At 35.5% G+C, this 22,504-nt stretch overlaps 2 protein-coding genes across 5 annotated transcripts; one reads left to right on the top strand and one right to left on the bottom strand.

Moving 5' to 3' along the window:
- Positions 1–9,508: 9,508 nt before the first annotated feature.
- LOC110671794 (uncharacterized) lies at positions 9,509–14,093 on the bottom strand. 3 transcript variants are annotated; one of them, XM_021834358.2, is made up of 11 exons: positions 13,669–14,093; positions 13,216–13,410; positions 13,038–13,122; positions 12,814–12,889; positions 12,464–12,640; positions 12,247–12,349; positions 11,888–11,997; positions 11,640–11,732; positions 11,444–11,524; positions 9,995–10,852; positions 9,509–9,782 (listed from the first exon to the last, which is right to left on the bottom strand). In XM_021834358.2, exons 1-11 carry the CDS (start codon positions 13,940–13,942, stop codon positions 9,669–9,671), a joined length of 2,166 nt encoding a protein of 721 aa, XP_021690050.2. In that variant the 5' UTR covers positions 13,943–14,093; the 3' UTR covers positions 9,509–9,668. The 3 variants fall into 3 exon arrangements, with proteins under 3 accessions (XP_021690050.2, XP_021690051.2, XP_021690054.2); XM_021834359.2 differs by having other exon boundaries at positions 11,640–11,729; XM_021834362.2 differs by lacking the exon at positions 13,669–14,093 and having other exon boundaries at positions 11,640–11,729; positions 12,464–12,689; positions 13,038–13,115; positions 13,216–13,355.
- Positions 14,094–14,110: 17 nt separating this feature from the next.
- On the top strand, positions 14,111–20,712 carry LOC110671793 (subtilisin-like protease SBT6.1). 2 transcript variants are annotated; one of them, XM_021834356.2, is made up of 10 exons: positions 14,111–14,869; positions 15,391–15,519; positions 15,681–15,833; positions 16,307–16,423; positions 16,725–16,909; positions 17,568–17,831; positions 18,075–19,146; positions 19,566–20,063; positions 20,199–20,259; positions 20,353–20,712. In XM_021834356.2, the coding sequence occupies exons 1-10, from the start codon at positions 14,321–14,323 to the stop codon at positions 20,442–20,444; spliced, it is 3,120 nt and encodes a 1,039-aa protein (XP_021690048.2). In that variant the 5' UTR covers positions 14,111–14,320; the 3' UTR covers positions 20,445–20,712. The 2 variants fall into 2 exon arrangements, with proteins under 2 accessions (XP_021690048.2, XP_021690049.2); XM_021834357.2 differs by lacking the exon at positions 16,307–16,423 and having other exon boundaries at positions 14,147–14,869.
- The last annotated feature ends 1,792 nt before the right edge of the window (positions 20,713–22,504 follow it).

Below are 22,504 nucleotides of genomic sequence, written 5' to 3'. Positions count from 1 at the left end.
TAGTCTACTATGGCTACTAGTTGCTCCTCAAAGATCAAATTCTCATTTAACTCCACTGTGTCTGATTCCAGCACATGAGAAGGATAGGGAACATACTTCCTAAGCATGAAAATGTGGAATACTAGGTGGACATAAGAAAGATTTGATGGCAACTCTAACTGATAGGCAACTGCTCCCACTCTGTCCATGATCTCAAAGGTCTTATGTAATGGAGGGCCAACTTGCCTTTTCTTTCCAAATCTCATAATCCCTTTCATAGGAGAAACCTTTACGAACACAGTCACCCATTGCAAATTTTACATCTTTCCGCCTTGGATCAACATGGAGGCTTAAAAATGTTTTACATCTATCTGCCCCTGTCATAGTACGCTAGCTACCATCCTCCTTCTGAGACTAAACCATCACATCCGACTACTCGTTTATCTTTTTTTTTGTCATCTCTAGTACTCACTATAACTCCACTGCTCTTGACTTGATATCTGATGACTTCAATCAACTTTGGCACTTACCTCACTTTCATTATGCCCTAACGTGTCTCTTGGTGACTTCAGTCCTCATTCCTCTTTTTCAATAATCTCTACTCCCCAAAGACATGACTTATGTTCCTTATCCTATAGTATCCTATGAGATGCTTTCCTATAGCACCTATCATATGCATGTCATTCAAAATCTTTACTTGTCCTATGACTTCAATGGTCAATACCTATCCATCTTTTCATCCCCCATGATACTTTGAATTTCCAATCTACTTTGTGTCATTGCTAAGGTCCTTAGACCAACTCCTATCAATCTTATATAACTAGTTATATAGAGTTCCATTCAAGTGCCAAGTGTACCCTGCACCATCTATCAACATTGAAAAGTAACTGGGTCTCTTCTCCTATATGACAAAAGTATTTGTATTCTTTGATAATCTAGTTAACATGACCTTATCATTTCCCACTCCTTCTCTGGAATGGAAGTATCTTGACTTCTTCCTAAAGCTTCTTATTATGTAATGTACTTTTTGACACATTAGCAATTAGATCGAAGCTCCACTACTCCTTTAATCTATTATCTCACCATAATTGTAGACAACTCTAGCATGCTTATTCCTCCTTATTCTCATTATTGTAGACAACTCTACTGAGCTTTTCTCCTGTTCTTTGGATTTTATCCATTTCCTTTTTCTGTTTTTGCTATTGTTGATATCTTTTCAACCTACTGTACTTATTCTTTAACCTTTGTCCTCTCTCACTCTTATACCTTTTTCCTTCAAGGATGTCCATCCCATCATCAACTTCATTCTTCTTTTTATTTCTTAGTCCTAACTTGATTACTAGTTCTATTACTTCTAGACTTCTAACCTTACAATTGGCTCCTATCAGTACATCCTTCACATTATGTAACACTCGTAATTGACTATAGAAAATTCTTCTTGTATCTCTTTTCTCAACTTGACCATCAGAATATTATCATTCCCTACTACCCTTTGTAGAAAATCGCTCATCATGGTTAGATAGGAGCCCTTGAAACTATAAATTCTACTTGAACTAACATGGCTGTGAGAAAATGTGTGTTATTCTATAATTTCAGATAAGATATTTCACGTGTTCATTCTCTTTAATATAATCACATATATTGCTCATGGCTCTCCAAACTTCAGCCTCAAATTTACCCATCATCAATAATTTCATCCACTGAAACTCATCCACAAATACTACTTCCTTCAGCTTATAGTTTTGGAGGGTTGCAAGCCCTGATAACTAACACGATTTAACTCCTGTCATTACTCTAATCGTCCTTTCATACTTAACATTAGGTACACACTTGCCGTCATTTCCTTTTAAGGAGAATGTGTATGGACTAATGCCTACCAAATTCTTAAATACTAGGTCACCTCAACATAACTTCCCTTACTTATATAGTCTTCTAGAGTCAAAAGCACAAGCTAAACTTGAAGAGAAAGAGAAATCTCCTCTTACAATCATCAGCACACTATTGTTTGTAGAATAATGTTCAACCCATATCTCTTGGTCTTCTTCTTGAAATTTCATCATCTCTTTCTATAAGATATCAGCTGCAACAATCCTTCTGTTGTACCACCGATTTGTTTGACATATCATCTTAAGATTTACTATCTTTACTTATACTCCAATTTTATCTTTTATGCCTATCCTCTCTCTTTTGCATCCCTATATCTTATTGTATTGTAAAAGATACCTCTTACTAACAAACTCTTCCAAAATTGATTCCAATCATACTTACTGCTATAACTTTTATCCTTGTACTTCTTAATATCTTATAATTACATCTATACCTATCTTATCCTATCTTGACTTTTACTAGCATTCTGCTACACATTATCATATTATTATTCATATTTTCTTACATAATTATCTTGTTGGTCACGCCGAAAATATTTTTCTAACTCCAATTATAGACTCTAGGTCTCACCATCCTGAATTTTAACGTTAAACCTCTGTGCCATTATCTCTTGTTTCTTTCTCCTATCAGGCACATTTAGGCTGAGTGTTATTCAACTTACTACTTACTGACTTCACTTCTTTGTCTGTTAAGACTGCTCGGGTTACTGTTGCACACCCTTAGGTTGCTATTTACTTTGGTTACCTACCCCACCTAGCTTCCCTCATACCATTAACACTCAAAAGGTCCTTGTCCCATTGCCTCTTATTCTACCTTGGGGACAGAAAATAGACAAATTTGATTATAGATCCTTCAACTCTGAGCTTCATGTTCTAGCTCCTAACACTGCATCAACTATGTCCTGCTCTGAACTCTGCACTTCTAGGTCCTATACCGTGATAAACGTCCTCCTTAATGTCATCCTTTTCTAAGCTCTCTATCCTTATTATTTTGTTTATCTTGTTACCTTTCCTAGAACTGCACTTTGCCTCCTCTATATCTTGACTCTACTATTTCTAATCTTGTTTTATTCTTGACTATTCGGTTTGCTCTTTAATTCATCTCTTTTATCTTACCCAAAATCAAACTTTAATTACTTTATTCCCTAGCTCCATTCTTCTTTTTAACCTGACAGCTACACTAGATAACTGTACTTTTCAGTATCTCCGTTAGGTCATATTCATCTTTGTACTACTCATAATTGGTCTGTCAACCACTTTTATTAGCATTTCCACTGCCATTCGAATTTCTCTCCTGTTACATCTAAAACCAACTATCCAAATTTTCATTTCTATATTTCCTTTTATCTATTGACATTCTATTACTTATTCTCGTTGAATTGCAGTCATTGTCCTTTCCTCTGCTTAGCTATAAACTACCCTCTAATACCTCAAAGGAGAAATCTACAAGATCCCCTTTTTTCCTTACTACTCCAAAGCTCTAAATCTATCATGATCCGATCTCTTATGATCCTTACAGTGAAACTTGTACCCTCTCCAGGATACCCAAACCAATAACTCTTTACCATACTTTACAGTCCCATTTGGGACACTATTCTATAGGTTACCATCAACAATAGTAAACTTTTGTCTCTCCTACAAGGATAAGATCATACTTTACATAACAACTGATTGCCGTCGAGGTACTACATCTGCCACTTTGCCACAACCATCTCAGGCTGTCTGCTATCTTATCATACTGTAAACCCCTTAAAGCGCATTTCATAGACTATAAACATCATTCATAGCATCCGATCTCCTTTTAGGGAAGCAAAATTGTACTTTGTACCTTGTTTACTGCATAAAGAAAATGCTATTTTTACTTAAACTTTAGGCACAACATTCTATTATAATACCAATAATGTCCAAAACCCTTTCTTGAAAACTAGATGATTTCACTCTATAAGTGCTACCCTTCACTTATGACTATGCTGAAACCTTTAATCTTACAACAAGTCTTGATGTAACTCTAACCCAAGCTAGGGCAATCGAGTCATTGACTTTAGTTACTGCCCACTGTAACTTTTGATATTCTAGCTCAAGGGTTTTAAACTGCTAACTAGGAGTTTCAACTATTTTGCAGAAATAGAACTCTATTCTGGCATAACTGTACCAAAACAGATACTGTCTCTAAACATTCTCATCATGGGCACCACAGGGAAGCACATAGCTCCACACAATAATCCCATGTCGGTACTGTAATCTGTAGCTTATAACACAAATATCGAGAACATTGCATAGTTACTATGGCACATCCCAACAGACTAGATTTTCCACTCTTTTATCTATCCTGACTCCATTGATACCATGAACTTACTTTGATTGGCTATTCAAAGATGACTACTAGCAACGATATCCTCACTCCCATTTAGGGCAGCTATACTGCCAAAAATCAACTTTAAATACTAGTACCTTTGTAGGAGGGAGGGCGTGAGGCAAAATATCATCCACTAGAATTATATAAAATGCACCGGGTAATGCCTAGAAAAGATAGTGGAGTCACAATGGTCTCACTTAAGTATCACCTCCTTAGACAACATTTCTTAGACATGCACTTCATACAATCCTAATAAAATCAAACCACTGGTAAGTATCGTCTTCCTATAACACTACCATGGTACTAAGAATTTATGCCACGAAGGCATAGATAGACGGGAGTCGTTACCCGGGTAATAACCGGAACATATTTAGTGTTTCTTTCGAGGGTCATGGATGATAACTTACTCCTTGCAGAGTTTTCATAACTATCATTACCATAGCCCAACTTACTCCTTACTCCTAGTCTAACCTCGTTAATTCGAGTGACAGTCCTCTAATAATGTTTCTAGAAGTCTTGTTTATTATTCATTTATTAAACTTTATCCTAAAAATGCAATTCTAATCCTACACACGCAAGTAATTCACAAAAGGGTTGTTGTTTATAAATAATTTTCATGCACAAGTAATTCCTATCTATGAGGTTGCTAATTATTTAAATGATATTTACCGGATGACGAAAATTAATTTATTATTGAGAATTTAATTTACAAATAAATTCAATTTCAAATAATCTTAAATTTCTATTTCATCTAATTAATTAATTTTTCATCGAGTTACCTTGAGAATAATTAAATTAAATTAATTATGTATATATGTAATTTATTCTAATATCACATAAGGCCCAAATAATCACAACCTAATAAAGATTTCTAACATGTAAATTTATTTTACAATTACTAAGTATTAAATTATATTTATTTTATATGCCAATATTAGTTTAATTTACAAATAAGATTAATTTTAATTTATCAAGTATTTATTTAAATTAATTACATACAAAAGTCAATTAAATTACAAACAAAGTTAATTTTAAATTACCAAATAAAAATCATATTATTACTACATTTTCATGCTAATAATTATTTTAGGAATCTAGGGCTACTTACTTTTTGATAATTGCAGTTGCCATCGGGGCAAACTACCCTTAAAAAATAGCATTCTCTTTTCATATGGCAATGATGTTCCTTGCTTACTCCCGTTTAGCTCCATGTAAGCTCTACGCAAATGCCCTCTTTGGTACTTACCTTAGGGCTACTTACCAATTTTATTTGTAAGAGAAAAAATAAAAAAAAAAAACCTAAAGAAAATAAAAAAATAAGAAAATACAAATAATAATTCACATTGAATTCTAACTCTAGTCTCCTAAAGGGGTTAAAATTCCTAATCAGTTATAACTACCTAATGATCTAAGTCTTCTAACATGATCCAAACACTTCATAACACCTCTTGCATTAAAAGAACTTAGAAAAATAGATCAAATATCAATTAGAACCCAAGAACACACAAGAACTTGTATAAACATATAATTTTCAGATTTTAGTAGATTGACAGTAGTAAGAAATCTAATTTTTAAAAAATAGTTAGACATGCCTAAAAATCATGAAAAAATTATAGAAGACAGCTAAAACATCATACAACATCATAAAATTCATAGATTAAACAAAATCCTAGCCAAATAATCTACATAAATCGTAAATTTTTCTGATAACAGAATCGCACTACTTTTTTGTAAAATTCATAACTCACCAATCATAATAAATATGAATACGAAACTAATTGGAAAAGATTCATAAGATTCCAAATTCAATTTTAGATGCCAGATTTACACAAAAATATTAAGAAACAAGGGAGATATGAGCTCCATATCCTGCAAATCGGATTTTACAGTAACTCTAATTTCAAACAGCTATAACTTACAAAATATTAAAGTTTTTTTAGTGATTCTTGAGCCTAAAATTAATAAAATTTCATGTAGAATATGAATATAATTTTTTCAAATTTTTTACAGATTTAGAAAATAACGAAAAATAATAAAAATATGAAAGACAGAAAACTAAATATATGCAAAGTTGTGCATCCCCTCAAATTAAACATGATTATATGATCTATATGAACATACAAAATAAATTAAAAACAAGAAACATATAATTAAATATTACGTGGCATAGATCTTGAAAAGAAAATAAAAGAACTAACCTTTAAGAAATATTGCAAGAAAGAAAGAAGAACTAAAAGAAATTTTGACTATTTCTCTCTTTAATTTTTTTTTCCTTTTTTTTTTTGTCTTCTCCTCCTTCTTCTTCCCTTCTCCAGTAGGGTATTTATAGGGTTTTGGGAGAGAGGTGTGATAGGGTTTAGAGTCCTAGGGTGATAAAGTTTAGATAACTTAAACAACTAGGATTGCAGAATTTGAGTGAGACTGAGATATGGATGAGATGTTTCAACCAATAGGAAGAGAGGGGAAGGGGAAGGCACCAATAGGGAGTGAGGAAGAGGTGTGGTAGGGTTTAAAGTCATAGTGTGATATGGTTCAGATAAATTACACAACTGGGATTGAGGAATTTGGGTGAGACTGGGATATGGGCGAGGTGTTCCAACCAATAGGAAGAGAGGGAAAGGGAGCAGTACCAATAGGGAGTGAGGAAGAAAGTGGAGCCAAAGGAGGAGAGAGAGTTTGTATGGGAGAGGATAGAGAAAAAGATATTTTTTTATTTTAATTTTCAAAAAATAAATTAAATATGTCATATTTAAAATTTCTAACTAGACTATCTTAGGCCCATGGGGCCCAATTAAGCTTAATTAGGTACATTTAAAAACTACCCATATTAAATTTAAACAAAACAAAATTTTATTTAAATTTAATTAAATTCATTTCCCAAAAAAACATATTTTTTTTTTTTTCAAAATCATACCACGGAATTAATAATTCAGCTCCATACCTCCAATTATATCTTACAGTCATATAAGGGTCAATGCATTTTTTGGAGTAGGTATTCCATGGCAGACCTTAACACATCTTCTAACTCTACTTTACATCTCTATGTACTCCACGAAAATCAAGACATTAACTAAAGCACTCTTATATTAACTGAGAAATAATACAGAATCTAGAAGCAAGGAATTACAGAAGAAGATGAAACAGAATTCAATACTCCGCATGTGACCCCCTAATTAGACTCTTCTTAAAGTTTTAGATATGTACTTCTCATGAATCTGGAGCCTAAGCTCTGATACCATAATTCATTGTCTTTGGTGGCAAATAAGGGTACCTATTAGAGCACTTGTAGGCATTACGTATCGTCGTCCTTGCAAGCCCCTAGGCGGAGAGCCACGCTTCGCCATAGTTCACGTGTGAGAGTTCCCAAGAATCATAGGCGTTACGTATCGCCATCCCCACTTTGCTCTGATATCATACTTGCCATAATCTAACTTATGGGCCGGACTGACACTGGGACTTGGGCCAGCCTAAAGCCCTCGAGACACATAATAAGCCTAATTATTCTTTAACCCAATCTTAAGGCTCATATTGAGCCTAATTTCAAGAAATCAACAAGACAGAGTCTGGCCATAATATGAACCATCCAATGAGGAGTTTTTAACTTACCCTACCTGTAAGCATAATATATATAACAATTTGGTGAGCTCAGCTCACCCTCCATATACTCATAACAATACTATTTTAAATGGGAGCTCAGCTTCCTCATTCAACTCAATGATCATTCACGCATACTCATATATCATGCTTACAATTCTAGTTAATACATACATAACAAATCCAAATGAGTACATTACTAATAATAATAATACATGCAGAGTTCTAGAACAAAATAAGAGAACAAAATACAATTAAATGCCAATAATAGACCTACGAAAAAGAGAGCAGGTTAAACTCAATAAAGGACCTCTTTTATCTTGGAAAAATAGGTGAACAGGAGTGAGCGTTTTACTCAGAAAGTAAAATACTGATTTCAAGTATAGTTTCTATAGCTATCTAAGGCTAATGTATTCTAAAGAATGGAATTTAACACCTTCATAGTTTTCATACAAATCACATCATGAATAACACAGAGGTAATTTGGAGCACTCACACACCCATATAATATTCAAATAGTACATATATGGGAGCTAATCATCTATACAACTCTCTTAATCTAACCTCTGCCAGCGAGTACATCTCAAGCTGGACTTTCACTTAATAGACCAAATGCAGGGGCTAGGGAGATCATGTCGAGCCATGCCTACCCCGACTTATCCATAAAAGGATCGAGTCCCAGCGAGTCAAGCTTCATCCGTGTCTATCTGTCTTGTCCATATCCAATACCATACACCACATGCAAGCCAACACACGCTCACTGCTCCAAATTATCATAAAACATCCATAGCATTTCATCAATTAAGAATACAATATAAAACGTGCCTAGTGTTTAACTACATAGATATATATTTATAAGTGATGCATTGATATGCCTGAACATATAAATATATTGAAATTAAATTAAAATTAATATTTTACTCATAGACGTGAACCGATGTCACTGTGGTGGCTGGGCAGAGGAGAAAGATTGTCCTGGCTCACCTGACAATTATATTATAATTATTTAATACAATTGACTCAATATAAGCTTAAAAAGAACCAAAGACACCCTAAGTTGTAACAAAAATCCGACAAAATTCCCTCTATACCTAGGACCTATCAAATCTGCAAAATGATCCAAATAATACTTTTAAATCACATCTTCCATATCTACATCTCATCAACATCATATGGCCCCTCTTGAACCTGTCAAACCAGTCAAAAATTATATAATTACAAATAAAATAATTATTTCAAAATTCGAGATGGTAAAAATACAAGTATAAATTTGGTAAAAAAATAATATAACCAAAAGATTTTTTTGTAGTAAGCGTATAATCATATTAATTGCATCAAATCTATTGAATTTTTTTCATAATTTTTATTTTTATTTCACACATTATTATTATTATTATTATTATTATTATTATTATACTGATATTGATTTGTTTTTCTCCAAAATTTTCTTAATTTTTTTTCTATAAGTTTAAAAATGGTACACCTTTAGTATTTTTTTTTATAATTTATAATTAGTTGATTTTTTATTCGATTTTAATATGCGTGTTTATATCTTGATGACTAAAAAGAGAATAACTTTTAAATTATAGTTTAATATAAGGAGAATATGGATAATTTAAACAATTATTATACGTTAAATCTTATATTTAAGAATAATTTTGTTAATTCAATCTACAAAATAACAAATATAGAGTGGAAAAATAAGTAGGTGGAGTGCGGCCCCCTTTTCTTTATGGAACGAGCGTGAAGAAGATGGAAACCATAAAGATAACAAGCTGAGAAGTTACACTTTTGAAGATGACTTGATACAAGTTGGGGAAAAATACAACAATCAATGGCTCCACAGAATACATCTACTTCACTGAAATTACAGGCAACATAAATGAACTATGGCCCCCCCCGAGTGGTACTCTTGGTTTGAATACACATGAGACCGTCAAACAAGGACAATTCTTGAAGCCAATGCTCTGAAAATACAGGATTATCAAGTTTCAGAAGGAAAAGCTACCAAAGTAAACGTTGAAAATGTAATGACAATGTTAAATTTAGAAATGAGTTAGGTAAAAAGAAAACCAACCAACAGGCAACAGGGTAGATTACAAAAATTTTAGTTGGATGTCAATATGAATAGAAAGCCACTTTCAATTAGAAAGGATAGCTGCTAAAGAGATCAACTTACTGGGATGCTTAGTAACAATCCTTGATTATTGACTAGGACAGGTAGACTTCTTCTGGCAGCAACTGGAGTAGATTTCAACATCTTGAGAGCTCTTTCTGCTGAGAACCTTAAATAATCTAAATAGAGATTTCTCTTCTCTGTTGATTGTTCCCTTTCACACGCTGTACAAATTCTTTGCTGTTGTAAATTATCCAAACTTGCACACTTCAACAACTTAGCAAGATAAAGCCAGTCGGTTTCAATCATGTGTCTCACCTCAACAACCATATCATGACTGAGTGTACAAGACCAAAGATGATGATACCAACTTTCCCCTCCCAAATCCCAATCACAGTAACTTCTCTCAGGAACAGCACTAACAGGAATATTCTTGCTCAGTTTCCAAGTGACTAAGAATCTGTTCATGAAATAGCATATTTGCCCAGGTCTAAGTGGTTCACTTAAAGATGTAGTTGCATGTTCAACCTCATCCTTTGACTGAGTCTCAGATTCAACATTATCTTCTATTCTGGCCTTGAAATATTTGATTTCATCCCTCTGCAACAGAAGAATATTCTTATAGGTTGACTCACTGATAATATTAAGCCTTTTGGCTTCAGTTAGGACTGTATCAGATGAAGAGTCCAAAAAATACACATCTGATGCATCAGGAACAAAGTGGTCTGAATTCAATTTTCCATCAGATATAATTTGCTCTAACTCACATGGGACATACCACTTCCTTTCCCCAACAGAATGAATGCAAGTCGGTACCGTTTTCGAAGGCAGGGGACAATCAACAGAGCAGCAAACTAAGATTTTGGTTCCCCTTGACCCAGTAGCTGGACAAAGGTAACACCCAGCTGCTGTAAGAGAGGTCTGCAGAATGTCAAATGGAGGAGAAGTAGTTATCAAAATAAATTAACAAAACAATAAATTTGGAAGTAGATTCTTTGAAGATAATTTTTTTTTTAAAGAAACATTTATGCATGTGGCTTCAGTCTAAACCATGGAAGCATAATGATAAAATATATAGATTAAGAAATTCCATTAATTTTTTTTGTATTCTCTTTACTAGGAAAATTTTCCACCAAAAGGAATTTTTGTTTGTTGAACAGTTATTTCCCAGTGTGTTCAGTCAATCAGGGTTGTAGCTTGTAGGATTGGAGAACAAGACACAATCCTCTACATTTTTGTGAAGTTGTCATATGAGTCCTAGTTCAAATTAAAATTGACAGAATAGAGAAAAAGGAACCAAGGAGACACTGCTGCAAGGTCCCTTCCATGACTTCATGATTGAGATTGAGATCTTAAACAATTATATTTATAACAAATTAGCTAGTATAAGTTGTAAGAGCAAGGCATGACTGTGTCTGAACTGTTTACAAACTTCAGCAAATTGCAACAAAGAAGAAGCCAGCATATAATTGCATAGAATTGTAAGCAAAATACAGGTAAAAATAGATGTACCTTGCATGGGAAAGTCCGAATGTAGTCCAACAACAATTTTGAAGTACGACCTCTAACTGGCCTCTGCCTTTGAGAGACAAACTGACAAGTTTAGATTAAACAACATCAACATCAGAGAGTGCTTCCAAATGATTCTATATCAGAATTAAATTCAGTAAAGTAATCAAATGGGTTAGAAAACCTATTAAATTACTACCTGCAAGACCAGGGCTATGAACTTTGCCAGGCATAAATCCACAATTTTTGATGGATTAAGAATCTCTAAATCAATAATGGCATATCCCTGCTGCTGTAGCAATTGCAGGCCCCAACCACATCAAAAGAAAAGGAAGAAGAACAGAAATTGTTAATCATATGATAACCACTGGGAATTGGGAAAGACAGAAAGTTAAATCTAAAAGTAGGCATTAAAGATATTGGTGTCCAATGGTCAAGTATTCTTACATGCACAATGGTCAGAGCCTGATTTATCAAATTAAAACAAAATTGGTCAACAAAGGCACGTGTTTTTCGACAGGCAGAAATTACTGCTTGCAGTTCAGACTTGAAGGTATCTGGAAATAAGAGCTAGTTATTTGAGAATGTTAAGTTTGCGTTTGCATTAAGGAAAGTCGAGATGGTAATCCCCATATCAGGAAAGAATCCACACAACACCACAATGACATCAGCTAAGCAAATAAATTCAATCTACTGTCATTCTTTGAAAGAAAACATCAAGATATTAAAAAAATCTGATACCTTAAAGACACATAATTATACAATAAAATTAAATCCTAACTATTGTAAGTGTCACTTGTACCAACATGATGACAAACTTCTTAGTGACATCCGAATCCTATTGCGAGCATATAATAGGCTTTGATTTGTTGGATCATCAACCCAGTCTTGGCCGCCCACTTGACATACCTGGAAAAGATTACCAACGGATGCTAATATTATTTCAATTGTAAAACAATAAAATTATAGCGGCAACAGTATCAGCAAGAAAAAAAATTTTTCCACATCTTTTTCACCTACAACCTTGTACATATCTTCCTTAGAAAAATGCAGGAGTGGCCGCACTATAAGTATGCCTTCATTATTTGAACCTTCATCATACAAATGCTTGCTTGAGGAGAAAGTTTGGGAAGTAAATGCCATGCCAGCAAGTCCAAGCACACCACTATTGCGAGATAGTCTGAGAATGAACAACTCGGCCTGTATTTGCTCAGAAACCACCATATTTGTAGCATCCTTAGAAAGCTTTCTAAACCAACAGGTAACACATAAATGCTATGCTATTGGGTTAGACTTCACTATGGACTGCTATTCAAATGGTGAGGCAGTTGAAGCCAGGCAGAAAAAAAGTTAACACTAATGGTGGTCCTAACCTGGTCATCTGCGTGATGTGCAATTAGTAACACACCAATTCGGTGCTGCATGCAAATATTCTGTAATTTTTGGTACCTGAAGTCAAGCAAAGTGAATTTTATCCTAGTTATTTGAGTACCCTTTATCAACAATAAGCCCCACCTCTCCATAGTATGGGAGAGAGTGGGTGAGGGGAGTCTAGAGATAAAGATCCTAATTCCTAAATTCAGGAGCAAATAGTTACCTCATGTCTCTTGCCTCTTCTTGCAAATGACCCTGTTTAGGCCTGCCATCTGACCAACTACAATATGCAATCTCGCATCTGATTCCTACACACGACTCATGTTAGTGATACTTATTTGGTTAATCCAATGACCACAAACACAACGTATGGAATGGTATATATTCAAAATGAAATATACCCATTTCAGAAACTCGGCGGGAAACAATGCGTGCCTCCTCTTTGCTCTCTGCACGTAGTCCATGATCAACAACTATTGCTAAAAGCCCATCAATAAAACCTCCACTTTGGCTAACAACATGAGGACACTCAGTTTTCCAGGCAGCAGTTAGGAAACAAAGCGCTATGCTGTCAGGGCCGCCAGATACTCCTATAGCTGAGAAAGGAAACGGACACCAATATCTCAGTTAATCTCTGCATTTAAGTACCGCTTTTGTTGGCTCAAGCAGAAGAAAATTAACAAAATTTGCCCTGCTTTTATGTTGAAGATTAAATAATAGCCGATTTCGAAGACTAAATTTTCCCAAAAACCCATAACTTGTAGACAAGCAAAATTTACCAACATTGCAGAAACCTAACCGGAGTATAAGATATTAGCACAAGAAAATAGACAGTGAAAGAATGGGGAACAGACCAATACGGTGATGGCGTTTGAGACCAGCCACAGCCATCTGCCTCGAGAAAGCCTCCTTGTACTTGGCCACGTCAATTTGATCTTGGGCAAGAGAAGATTTGCAGCAAAATGAGCGAGTTGGAGTTACATTAGGAGGCAAGCGGAGAAGATAACAAAGGGGAGGAGGAGACATGAATATCAGCTTTTGGCATATTGGTGGCGAAAGTCGAACCCTTGTTATGAAGGAGGTGGTGGTGGCTTTGCTTTGCGATGAGAGAATGAACCCTCGCGCCATGTCCTACTGGATTGGAATGGCAAATTTGCAGAAGAAGAGTAAGCTGGTTCAAAACTCTGAACTAGTTTTAAAACCGAACCCATAACTGAACCGGATCGTGGCTGATTCGTGGTTCAACCGGTCCGCCGATTTATTTCAACTTCATGTTGGATTGCAGTTCCAACTCAGCATTTGACTTGGCATCCTGGTTTCACTGTATGATTACTCTGGGGGGTCCTCCAGGCACTTAACCCAGAAACCATGGAGAAAACGAGGACGCGAAACTCAACTTCACAGAAAAGATAGAATTCAGATTCAACCTCCTCCTCTCTTCTCTCAGATGCGGGAACTTTCCCTCCAAATCAAACAACCATTAACGAACTCGCTAACCCAACAGCCATGGCCACGCTTCACCAAACCTCAACAACATTTCCATTCAAATCCGCTCTTTTCATATCTTTCATCTCCATCTCTCTCTTCCATTTTCTCACTCCCTCCCAGAAAACCCTAACCCTGTCCCACCACAACGCCACCCCAAACAATACCAAGAGCACCACCAAATACATAGTCCGTTTCACGGAGTACAGAAAGGCGGAACATCTCCGCCAGTATTTGGAGTCAAGAGTTAAATGCGGCGGATGGGAATGGATCGAGAGGCGAAACCCGGCCATGAAATATGCCACGGATTTTGGGGTGGTGGCGATGGAGGAATCCCAGAGGGAGAGATTGATTGGGGAGATTGGGAGATTGGCGATGGTTAAGGATGTGAACGTGGATTTGAGCTATGAAAGGGATTTACTTGGCATTAATGGTGGTGGTGCTTTTGTTGATGGGAAGAAACGACCTGGGAAGATATTCACTTCGATGTCGTTTAACGAAGGAGAGCATTATGCGATGGCGGCGACCAGTAATTCTTCGATTCATTGGGGACGCCGTCTTCTGATGCAGGTATAAGGGTTTTCTTTTATTAACTGTAGTTATTTATTTTGTTTTCATTCTTATTCTGTTTGCTTGATGAGAAACTAAGTTAGATGAAATGTTGGAGGGGGCTTTATTAAAAATGTGTTTTTTCTTCCTTCCTTTATAGGATGATAATATGTAATATGTTGTTTTATGGTTTCACTAGGAAATTTATACAATTGTGTTGTTCTGTGGTTGTTGGAAGCTTGTAGCACTAATGACTATGCTTGTATCTGTAGACCATCGCTATAGAAAAATGCAACATTCAACTGTAAAACTTCACTTTGCTTATAGAGAAATGGCAAACTTGTTAAAAGCAGTTTTTGGTAACAAATTTCCAGATCTATGCATGTGCATCTGCACATCATCTTGTGAGTTTCGTTTTGTGATTGGAATGGGACATGGACTATCATAATTGAAACTATGAAGGGACCAAAGGTGTCATCCAAAGTCTACAAAATTTATTTCTTCTATTTGGTTCACTTAAAGTGATTATTATTCTGTTGCAGAAGTCACAGGTCACTTCTTTGTTTGGGGCAGATGTCCTTTGGGCAAAAGGACACACTGGTGCTAAAGTTAGGATGGCTATTTTTGACACTGGAATTCGATCTGATCACCCACATTTCCGTAATATTAAGGTATTACCTGTTGGTGGGAGATGTATTATTTACTAGGGTATTGTTCTTTCAGATTCATGTGAGGAAATTGGTCAATATAATCTGATATCCTCTGTGAGAAATTTGTATTGTACTTGTCTCAGAGATGTTGACTTTGATATTGACTCCTTATAAATATTCAGGAGCGCACAAACTGGACCAATGAGGATACTTTGAATGACAATCTTGGACATGGAACTTTTGTTGCTGGTGTTATTGCTGGTCAAGATCTAGAGTGTCCTGGCTTTGCACCAGATACAGAGATTTATGCATTTCGTGTGTTTACAGATGCACAGGTAATGAATGTTAGAAGTCACAAATATATTTATTGTTAGAATAAGAATGTATAGATTGATGTATATATTGTTAGAATAGGACTGTTCTCTATTTTCTCATTTATTATCTTATTAAATTGCATTTGCATTTCATTTACTGAATCACATCCCAATATAGTTTACAAAAACACATGTAAAGTGAATGATATTTCCTCTGTTTGATTCGTACTTTTAAACCTTATCCTTTAAAAAATGCTGCTGTACTTGGTGGCCTGAAGTTTATGCTCATGAAAAAGAAATCTTAAATATTATCATCAATCCAAAGTTATTATTTTAACACTGATAGAAGAGACTGTGAGCAGGGAATATTTCAGGAGCTTTTATTCAGTCTAAACTATGTTTTTGCTTTGTTTTGAATTTGTTTTCCTTTTAACATTGTATTTAGTCTATAAAATTTGCAAGATTATGAGAAATTTGTCTTCAGCCTATTGCAGGTATCCTACACATCATGGTTCCTTGATGCATTTAACTATGCCATTGCCACCAATATGGATGTGCTAAATTTGAGTATAGGTGGACCTGATTACTTGGATCTCCCATTCGTTGAGAAAGTAAGACTCATTTTCCTAGGTTATTGTAGGTCACCTGGTCAACAACTTGCCATGATTGATACGATGACTTTTATTGGTCTGCAAATAATGGGATCTGGTTTTGAAATTCATTGATGGTATTTCCCTTTAATATATTGAAGAATATTTTTTTTCTTTTTCTGAAATCAGTATTATATAGAGCATGTTCAAAGGTATATAGGATCAATTTGTTGGTTTGCATAGTTTTCCAGTGAAGCTTCATGTGTAAGCTCTTGTACTTAGAACTTTTTAATATTTGTGTTACTAATACGAAGAACTTCAGGTCTGGGAACTAACAGCCAATAATATCATTATGGTTTCGGCTATTGGAAATGATGGACCACTTTACGGAACTTTAAACAATCCGGCAGACCAAAGTGATGTCATTGGTGTTGGTGGCATAGACTACAGTGATCACATGGCCCCATTCTCATCCCGTGGCATGAGCACCTGGGAGATTCCACATGGGTAATCCATTGTTCTATGTTTTTGTACATATTTTAGTTATTATTGCATTGGTAAACTGTGGTCATTTCATAACTTGATAAATATTCTGACAAGATCATGTGGAATTTCTATCTTAGGCTCTGCTTAAGATGCACTAATTAAGCATTTTTGACAAAGAACAGAAGAAAATACTCATATCTTACTCATTTGGCATTTCCTAGAAATTTATCCAAAGCTAATTGCTGGATTTGAGTTGAGTATGAGGTCTGCTTCAAATCCTGGTCCTGTCTAAGTCTAACAACCTTCCATCTACTTTGGTGGGCGCTACATCAGATATTGGAACCAAGTGGGGGTGGGGTGGGGTGGGGTGGGGGACCTCTTTGAGGCATACCTCCATAGTCTTGACCTCAAGATTCTTCTTTTAGGCTCTGATAAAAAGTACACCATGTTCTTAGCGTTCCAGTTGTAATTGGTCATTCCCTTCTCTCTACTGCTTTGCTTGTTTAAATTGAAAATAGTATTTATTATGTCCAGCACGTTCTTTATCTTCTTGTATGTCTGTCACTGTGATTAATGAAATTTACATTACCTTGTCATTTATTTTTGTATCCTCCTCTTTATGGGATATTTTTGCCGTTCCTGATGGATGAGGAGACTTAACTATGTAATTCTGGTACAGCTATGGCCGTGTGAAACCAGATGTTGTTGCATATGGGCGGGAAATCATGGGATCAAAGATCAGCACTGGTTGTAAAAGCTTATCTGGGACTAGTGTAGCAAGTCCTGTGGTTGCTGGTGTGGTATGCCTTCTCGTCAGTGTTATACCTGAAAGCAGTCGTAAGGATATTCTAAATCCTGCAAGTATGAAACAAGCACTCGTTGAAGGGGCTGCTAAGCTTGCTGGTCCAAACATGTATGAGCAAGGTGCAGGAAGAGTTGATCTGTATGTTCTCTCACTTTATTTTTAAAATTTATTGCGTTGTTGATATTGTTATTAGGATGATTTAGCTTTTTAAAGGATTTTGTGGCCTATGAGATTAAGAACTACTTGAGAAGAGCAGTTCATTAGAAAATCATGTGTAATGGTCAGTTTTTCTTTAATGGTCAGTTTTTCTTTCGTTGTTGCTGTATTGGTATCATGTAATTCTTTTAAATCATTATTACTTTCAACTAACTCCTTTTTCAGGTTAGAGTCATATGAGATCCTGAAGAGCTATCAACCTCGGGCAAGCATCTTCCCTAGTGTTCTTGATTTTACAGATTGCCCATATTCGTGGCCCTTTTGTCGTCAACCACTCTATGCAGGTGCCATGCCAGTTATGTTCAATGCTACCATATTGAATGGAATGGGTGTCATTGGCTATGTTAAAAGTCCACCAACATGGCATCCCTTGAGTGAAGAAGGAAATCTTCTAAGCATTCACTTTACTTATTCAGAAGTCATTTGGCCTTGGACTGGTTATTTAGCACTACACATGCAAATTAAGGAAGAAGGCGCACAGTTTTCTGGAGAGATCGAGGGCAATGTAACTGCTACGATATACAGTCCTCCTGCACCCGGCGAAAAGGGTCCTCGAAGTAGCACTTGTGTGCTGCAACTGAAATTGAAGGTAGTTCCTACTCCGGCACGGTCAAAGCGGGTTTTGTGGGACCAATTTCACAGCATCAAATATCCTCCCGGATATATTCCCAGAGACTCTTTGGATGTTCGTAATGATATTCTTGATTGGCATGGGGATCACCTACATACAAATTTTCATATCATGTTCAACATGTTACGAGATGCTGGCTACTATGTTGAAACACTAGGTTCTCCTTTCACGTGTTTTGATGCTCGTCAATATGGGACACTTCTGCTAGTGGATCTTGAAGATGAGTACTTTCAAGAAGAGATTGAAAAACTGAGAGATGACGTTATTAGTACTGGATTGGGGTTGGCTGTGTTTGCTGAATGGTATAATGTGGATACAATGGTGAAAATGAGATTCTTTGATGATAATACTCGGAGCTGGTGGACTCCTGTTACTGGAGGTGCAAATATTCCAGCACTAAATGAACTTTTGGCCCCTTTTGGGATTGCTTTTGGAGATAAGATCCTGAATGGTGACTTTTCCATTGATGGAGAGCAAAGTCGATATGCATCTGGAACTGACATTGTGAGGTTTCCAAGAGGTGGGTATGTGCACAGTTTCCCTTTCCTGGATAGCTCAGAGAGTGGAGCAACACAGAGTGTACTGCTGACTTCTGGCATGACCAAGGTAAAATCTAAAATTTTTGCATTCAAAGCTTTTGCTGTGTTTCTTATCACTGAAATATCCTTGAAAGATTTGAAGCAGCATATTTGCCTGGTTTTTTAGCATGATAACTTAGGTTGGACAATCGTTCTGCATGGTCAAGGAATTAAATGTTGATTATTCTGCATCTCTCCCTTGAACATGGTGCTTCTTTCTGTGTGTGTGTGAGGCAAACATGTACATGCACACATGTTTAAATTGATAAGAAAAATAATTGAATACTAAAAAATATTAAGTAAAAACCTTTTTATTCTTGAATCAATTTTGAACTTTGCATTTTAAGGGCAGTTGGAAACCTCCAACATATGTGATGTTTAGTTCCTTCTTACAAAAGAATCTGTATATTCCGAGTAATATTTGGCAGTTTTATCAACATTATGCAGGCAGACTCTCCAATTCTTGGCCTTGTAGAGATGGGTGAAGGTCGTATTGCAGTTTATGGAGACTCCAATTGTTTGGATAGCAGCCATATGGTTACTAATTGTTACTGGCTTTTGAAGAAAATATTGGACTTCAGCAGTGCGAACACTAGAGATCCATTGCTCTTTTCCGATTCTGCTAAACAAGATGCTGCCCTTTACATAGATGACAACCAATTACCTTCTCGAAGAACTGATGTGAATTTCTCTTTGTATTCTGCTGTTGTGAGAAAGGATTTGATATGCAGGAGTGACTCCAGATTTGAAGTATGGGGAACTAAAGGATACAATCTACACGTCAGGGGAAGGAACAGAAGACTTCCTGGCTATTCTGTTATAGATTTGGGGAGAGGTTTGAATTCTACTGTTGACACTTCCAGTTTGAGGCGCCCAAAGTTTACTGAGAAAAGTAAGGGTGACTCATCGGGAAATAGTTACTGGGGTATGCTTTATGGAGATGAGGTATGAAATATACATTCGATTGAAATGTATTCCTTTTGTTTTATGGTAATTTTGTCCGTCTTAAAACTGTTCTCATTAATGATTGTATGTCATGAAATTCTTAAAATATTTATTCTCCACCCTTCTCATTTGCAGCATGATGTTCCTGTGCTAGTTGCCAGTCATTGGCTTGTACCTGTAGCAGTGTCAATTACCGGTTAGTGAAAATCATCTTCTTCTCCCCAAATTTGCAACAATATTTTCATATTTTTCCTTTTTTTATTTAACTGACCTACTGACTTTTTCTTAGGCCTTTTATTATTTTTGAGCATTTGGCGAATCCGACAGAGGCGACGTCCAAGGAGGAGAGGATCTGGCTCAGTTCGTTTAAGCAATCTGTAGTTTATGACTGATCCTGTCATCTGTTCCTCGCCTTCAATATTGTCAGAGAAGATGAAAGCAATTTTCCTTGAATATTGTTGTACGAATTTGCCAAGTGTTGTTGCGGGCGTCATGATAAGATTTAGCTTTGTATCCAGTAGAGATGTACATTGCTTTTGTTTCAGATGCTTGTAACGGCGCAAATTTTTGATGTTAACACTCTCTTGTAACGCTACATTGTTTTCTCTATCTTTTCAAGAGTAACAGAATCATAGATCACTTAGAGATACATGAATCTATCCTCACAGAGCCTGCTTATATCATTTGTTCCCCTTTATACATAGATTTCGAGTGTTATTACAGATGGCTTGAGATACAATTCTATATTTCCAAATAAAGGTGAAAACATGTTAAGAGGAAGAAATTCATCTTACCTCGAGACTATTGCCCCCTTATTCCCCAGTGCAACAAATGCGAAGCTTTCAGATTCAAAAGGGCTGGCCTGAATAAACAAGGGACTTAGCAGTAAGATGAAATTAAGAGATCGTCACATGATAATGGCTTTAATCATACCTGAATCCGAAACTCCGCCTGCTGGTTGTTAAACTTATCAAGTAGAGCACAACAGTCTGCACTTCCGAGTCTTTGAAATCTTTCCTGCCCTGTCTGAAAGTTTTCACTGTATGGTAAATTTTACTCGGCAGTCGCTTTAATTTAATTTTGAGTATTTTCATAAAGTCATTAAATTTTAATTTTTTTTATAAAACTCACTAAATTTTAATTTTATTTCATAAAAATTATTATGATCAGAAATTAAAATTTTTAATCTACTAATTTATCAATTATTTTATAAATAAAATTATTTAATTAATAGTTATTCTTAAAACAAAAAAATGAGAGGAATTTGACAATAATGAGAGTAGTTATATGCGTTTTATAAAATTAAATTAAAATTTAATGAATTTTATAAAAAAATAAATAAAATTTAATAATTTTTATAAAAATATTTACATAATATGAGAGTCAGCCTTTATTAATATTTTCTTCACCCATGCACCCATGGGGAGAGAGAGAAGATTTTCAATGCTTCTATCTCTGCACAAGCTAATACTTCGATTATGTAAATACACAGTGATATTAACAGTTCCAATGTAAAGGATAACGTTCCAAAAAATCTATCAAGAGACAGATACTTACGTTACTTGCACCGACAACGGAACTTGCTGTTTACATGCCTAATTGTTTGATTTAAGGCTGCGCACCCCATAAACATTGCAGCTAGAACGGGCTAGGGGGCGGTTTAAGCCCTGAACCAGATTGGGATTAGTCCTGATCAAACTCAGAATCAGTCTGGGTCCATGGTTTAAAGGCCTGAATCAGACCTGGAGTGGCCAGTCCAGGGATCGTTTCAATTCTCCATCCCGGAATCAGCAGTTCGAATTGCTTGTTCGTTCAAATCATTTTTTGGGCACCATATGAATCAAATCATTTTCAAACCGATATCAAAACCATCAAAAATAAAAATTGACTGTATTCAATTGAGAACCAAATTCAGCTAGGAACTAGAATTGGCTGTGATCTTGGCCAGCTCGTCCAATTTTCATTCATCTCCTAACAAGACCCTAAACTGCTGATTTAGACCAGAATGGACCCAAACTAGACCGATTGCCCGGCCTAATTGCAGCAAGCCTAAAACGCAAGCTCATAAATACAATTTTTTTTTTGGTTAGACTATTTTATGATAAAAATACCAATCACATTTAATTTATTTCATATTTTCGTTTTTTCACTCCATATATTAATACTTAATTTGTGAGATATGAATTTTTCATATTTTAATTTAATTACACTATTTTTTTAATTTTACATTTAGTTTTCAATTATTTATTATAAATATTTTTGCTTTTCAAAATATTATATTTTTTTATTAATGATAAAATAAAAGATAAATAAATAATTTTGAAATAATATATATTGAATTAAATAATAATTTTTATTTTGTTGTTAATATTAGAAGATTTTCATGCCAATTCATGCGTCAATCAAGACTTGGTTTCTTCTTTGAGTGATTTAAAAAACGC

This window comes from Hevea brasiliensis, chromosome 11 (genome assembly GCF_030052815.1).
Source record: "Hevea brasiliensis isolate MT/VB/25A 57/8 chromosome 11, ASM3005281v1, whole genome shotgun sequence".
NCBI classification, from domain to species: domain Eukaryota; kingdom Viridiplantae; phylum Streptophyta; class Magnoliopsida; order Malpighiales; family Euphorbiaceae; genus Hevea; species Hevea brasiliensis.
Note: the sequence above shows the minus strand (reverse complement) of the source record. Positions and strands in the feature narration are given on the sequence as shown.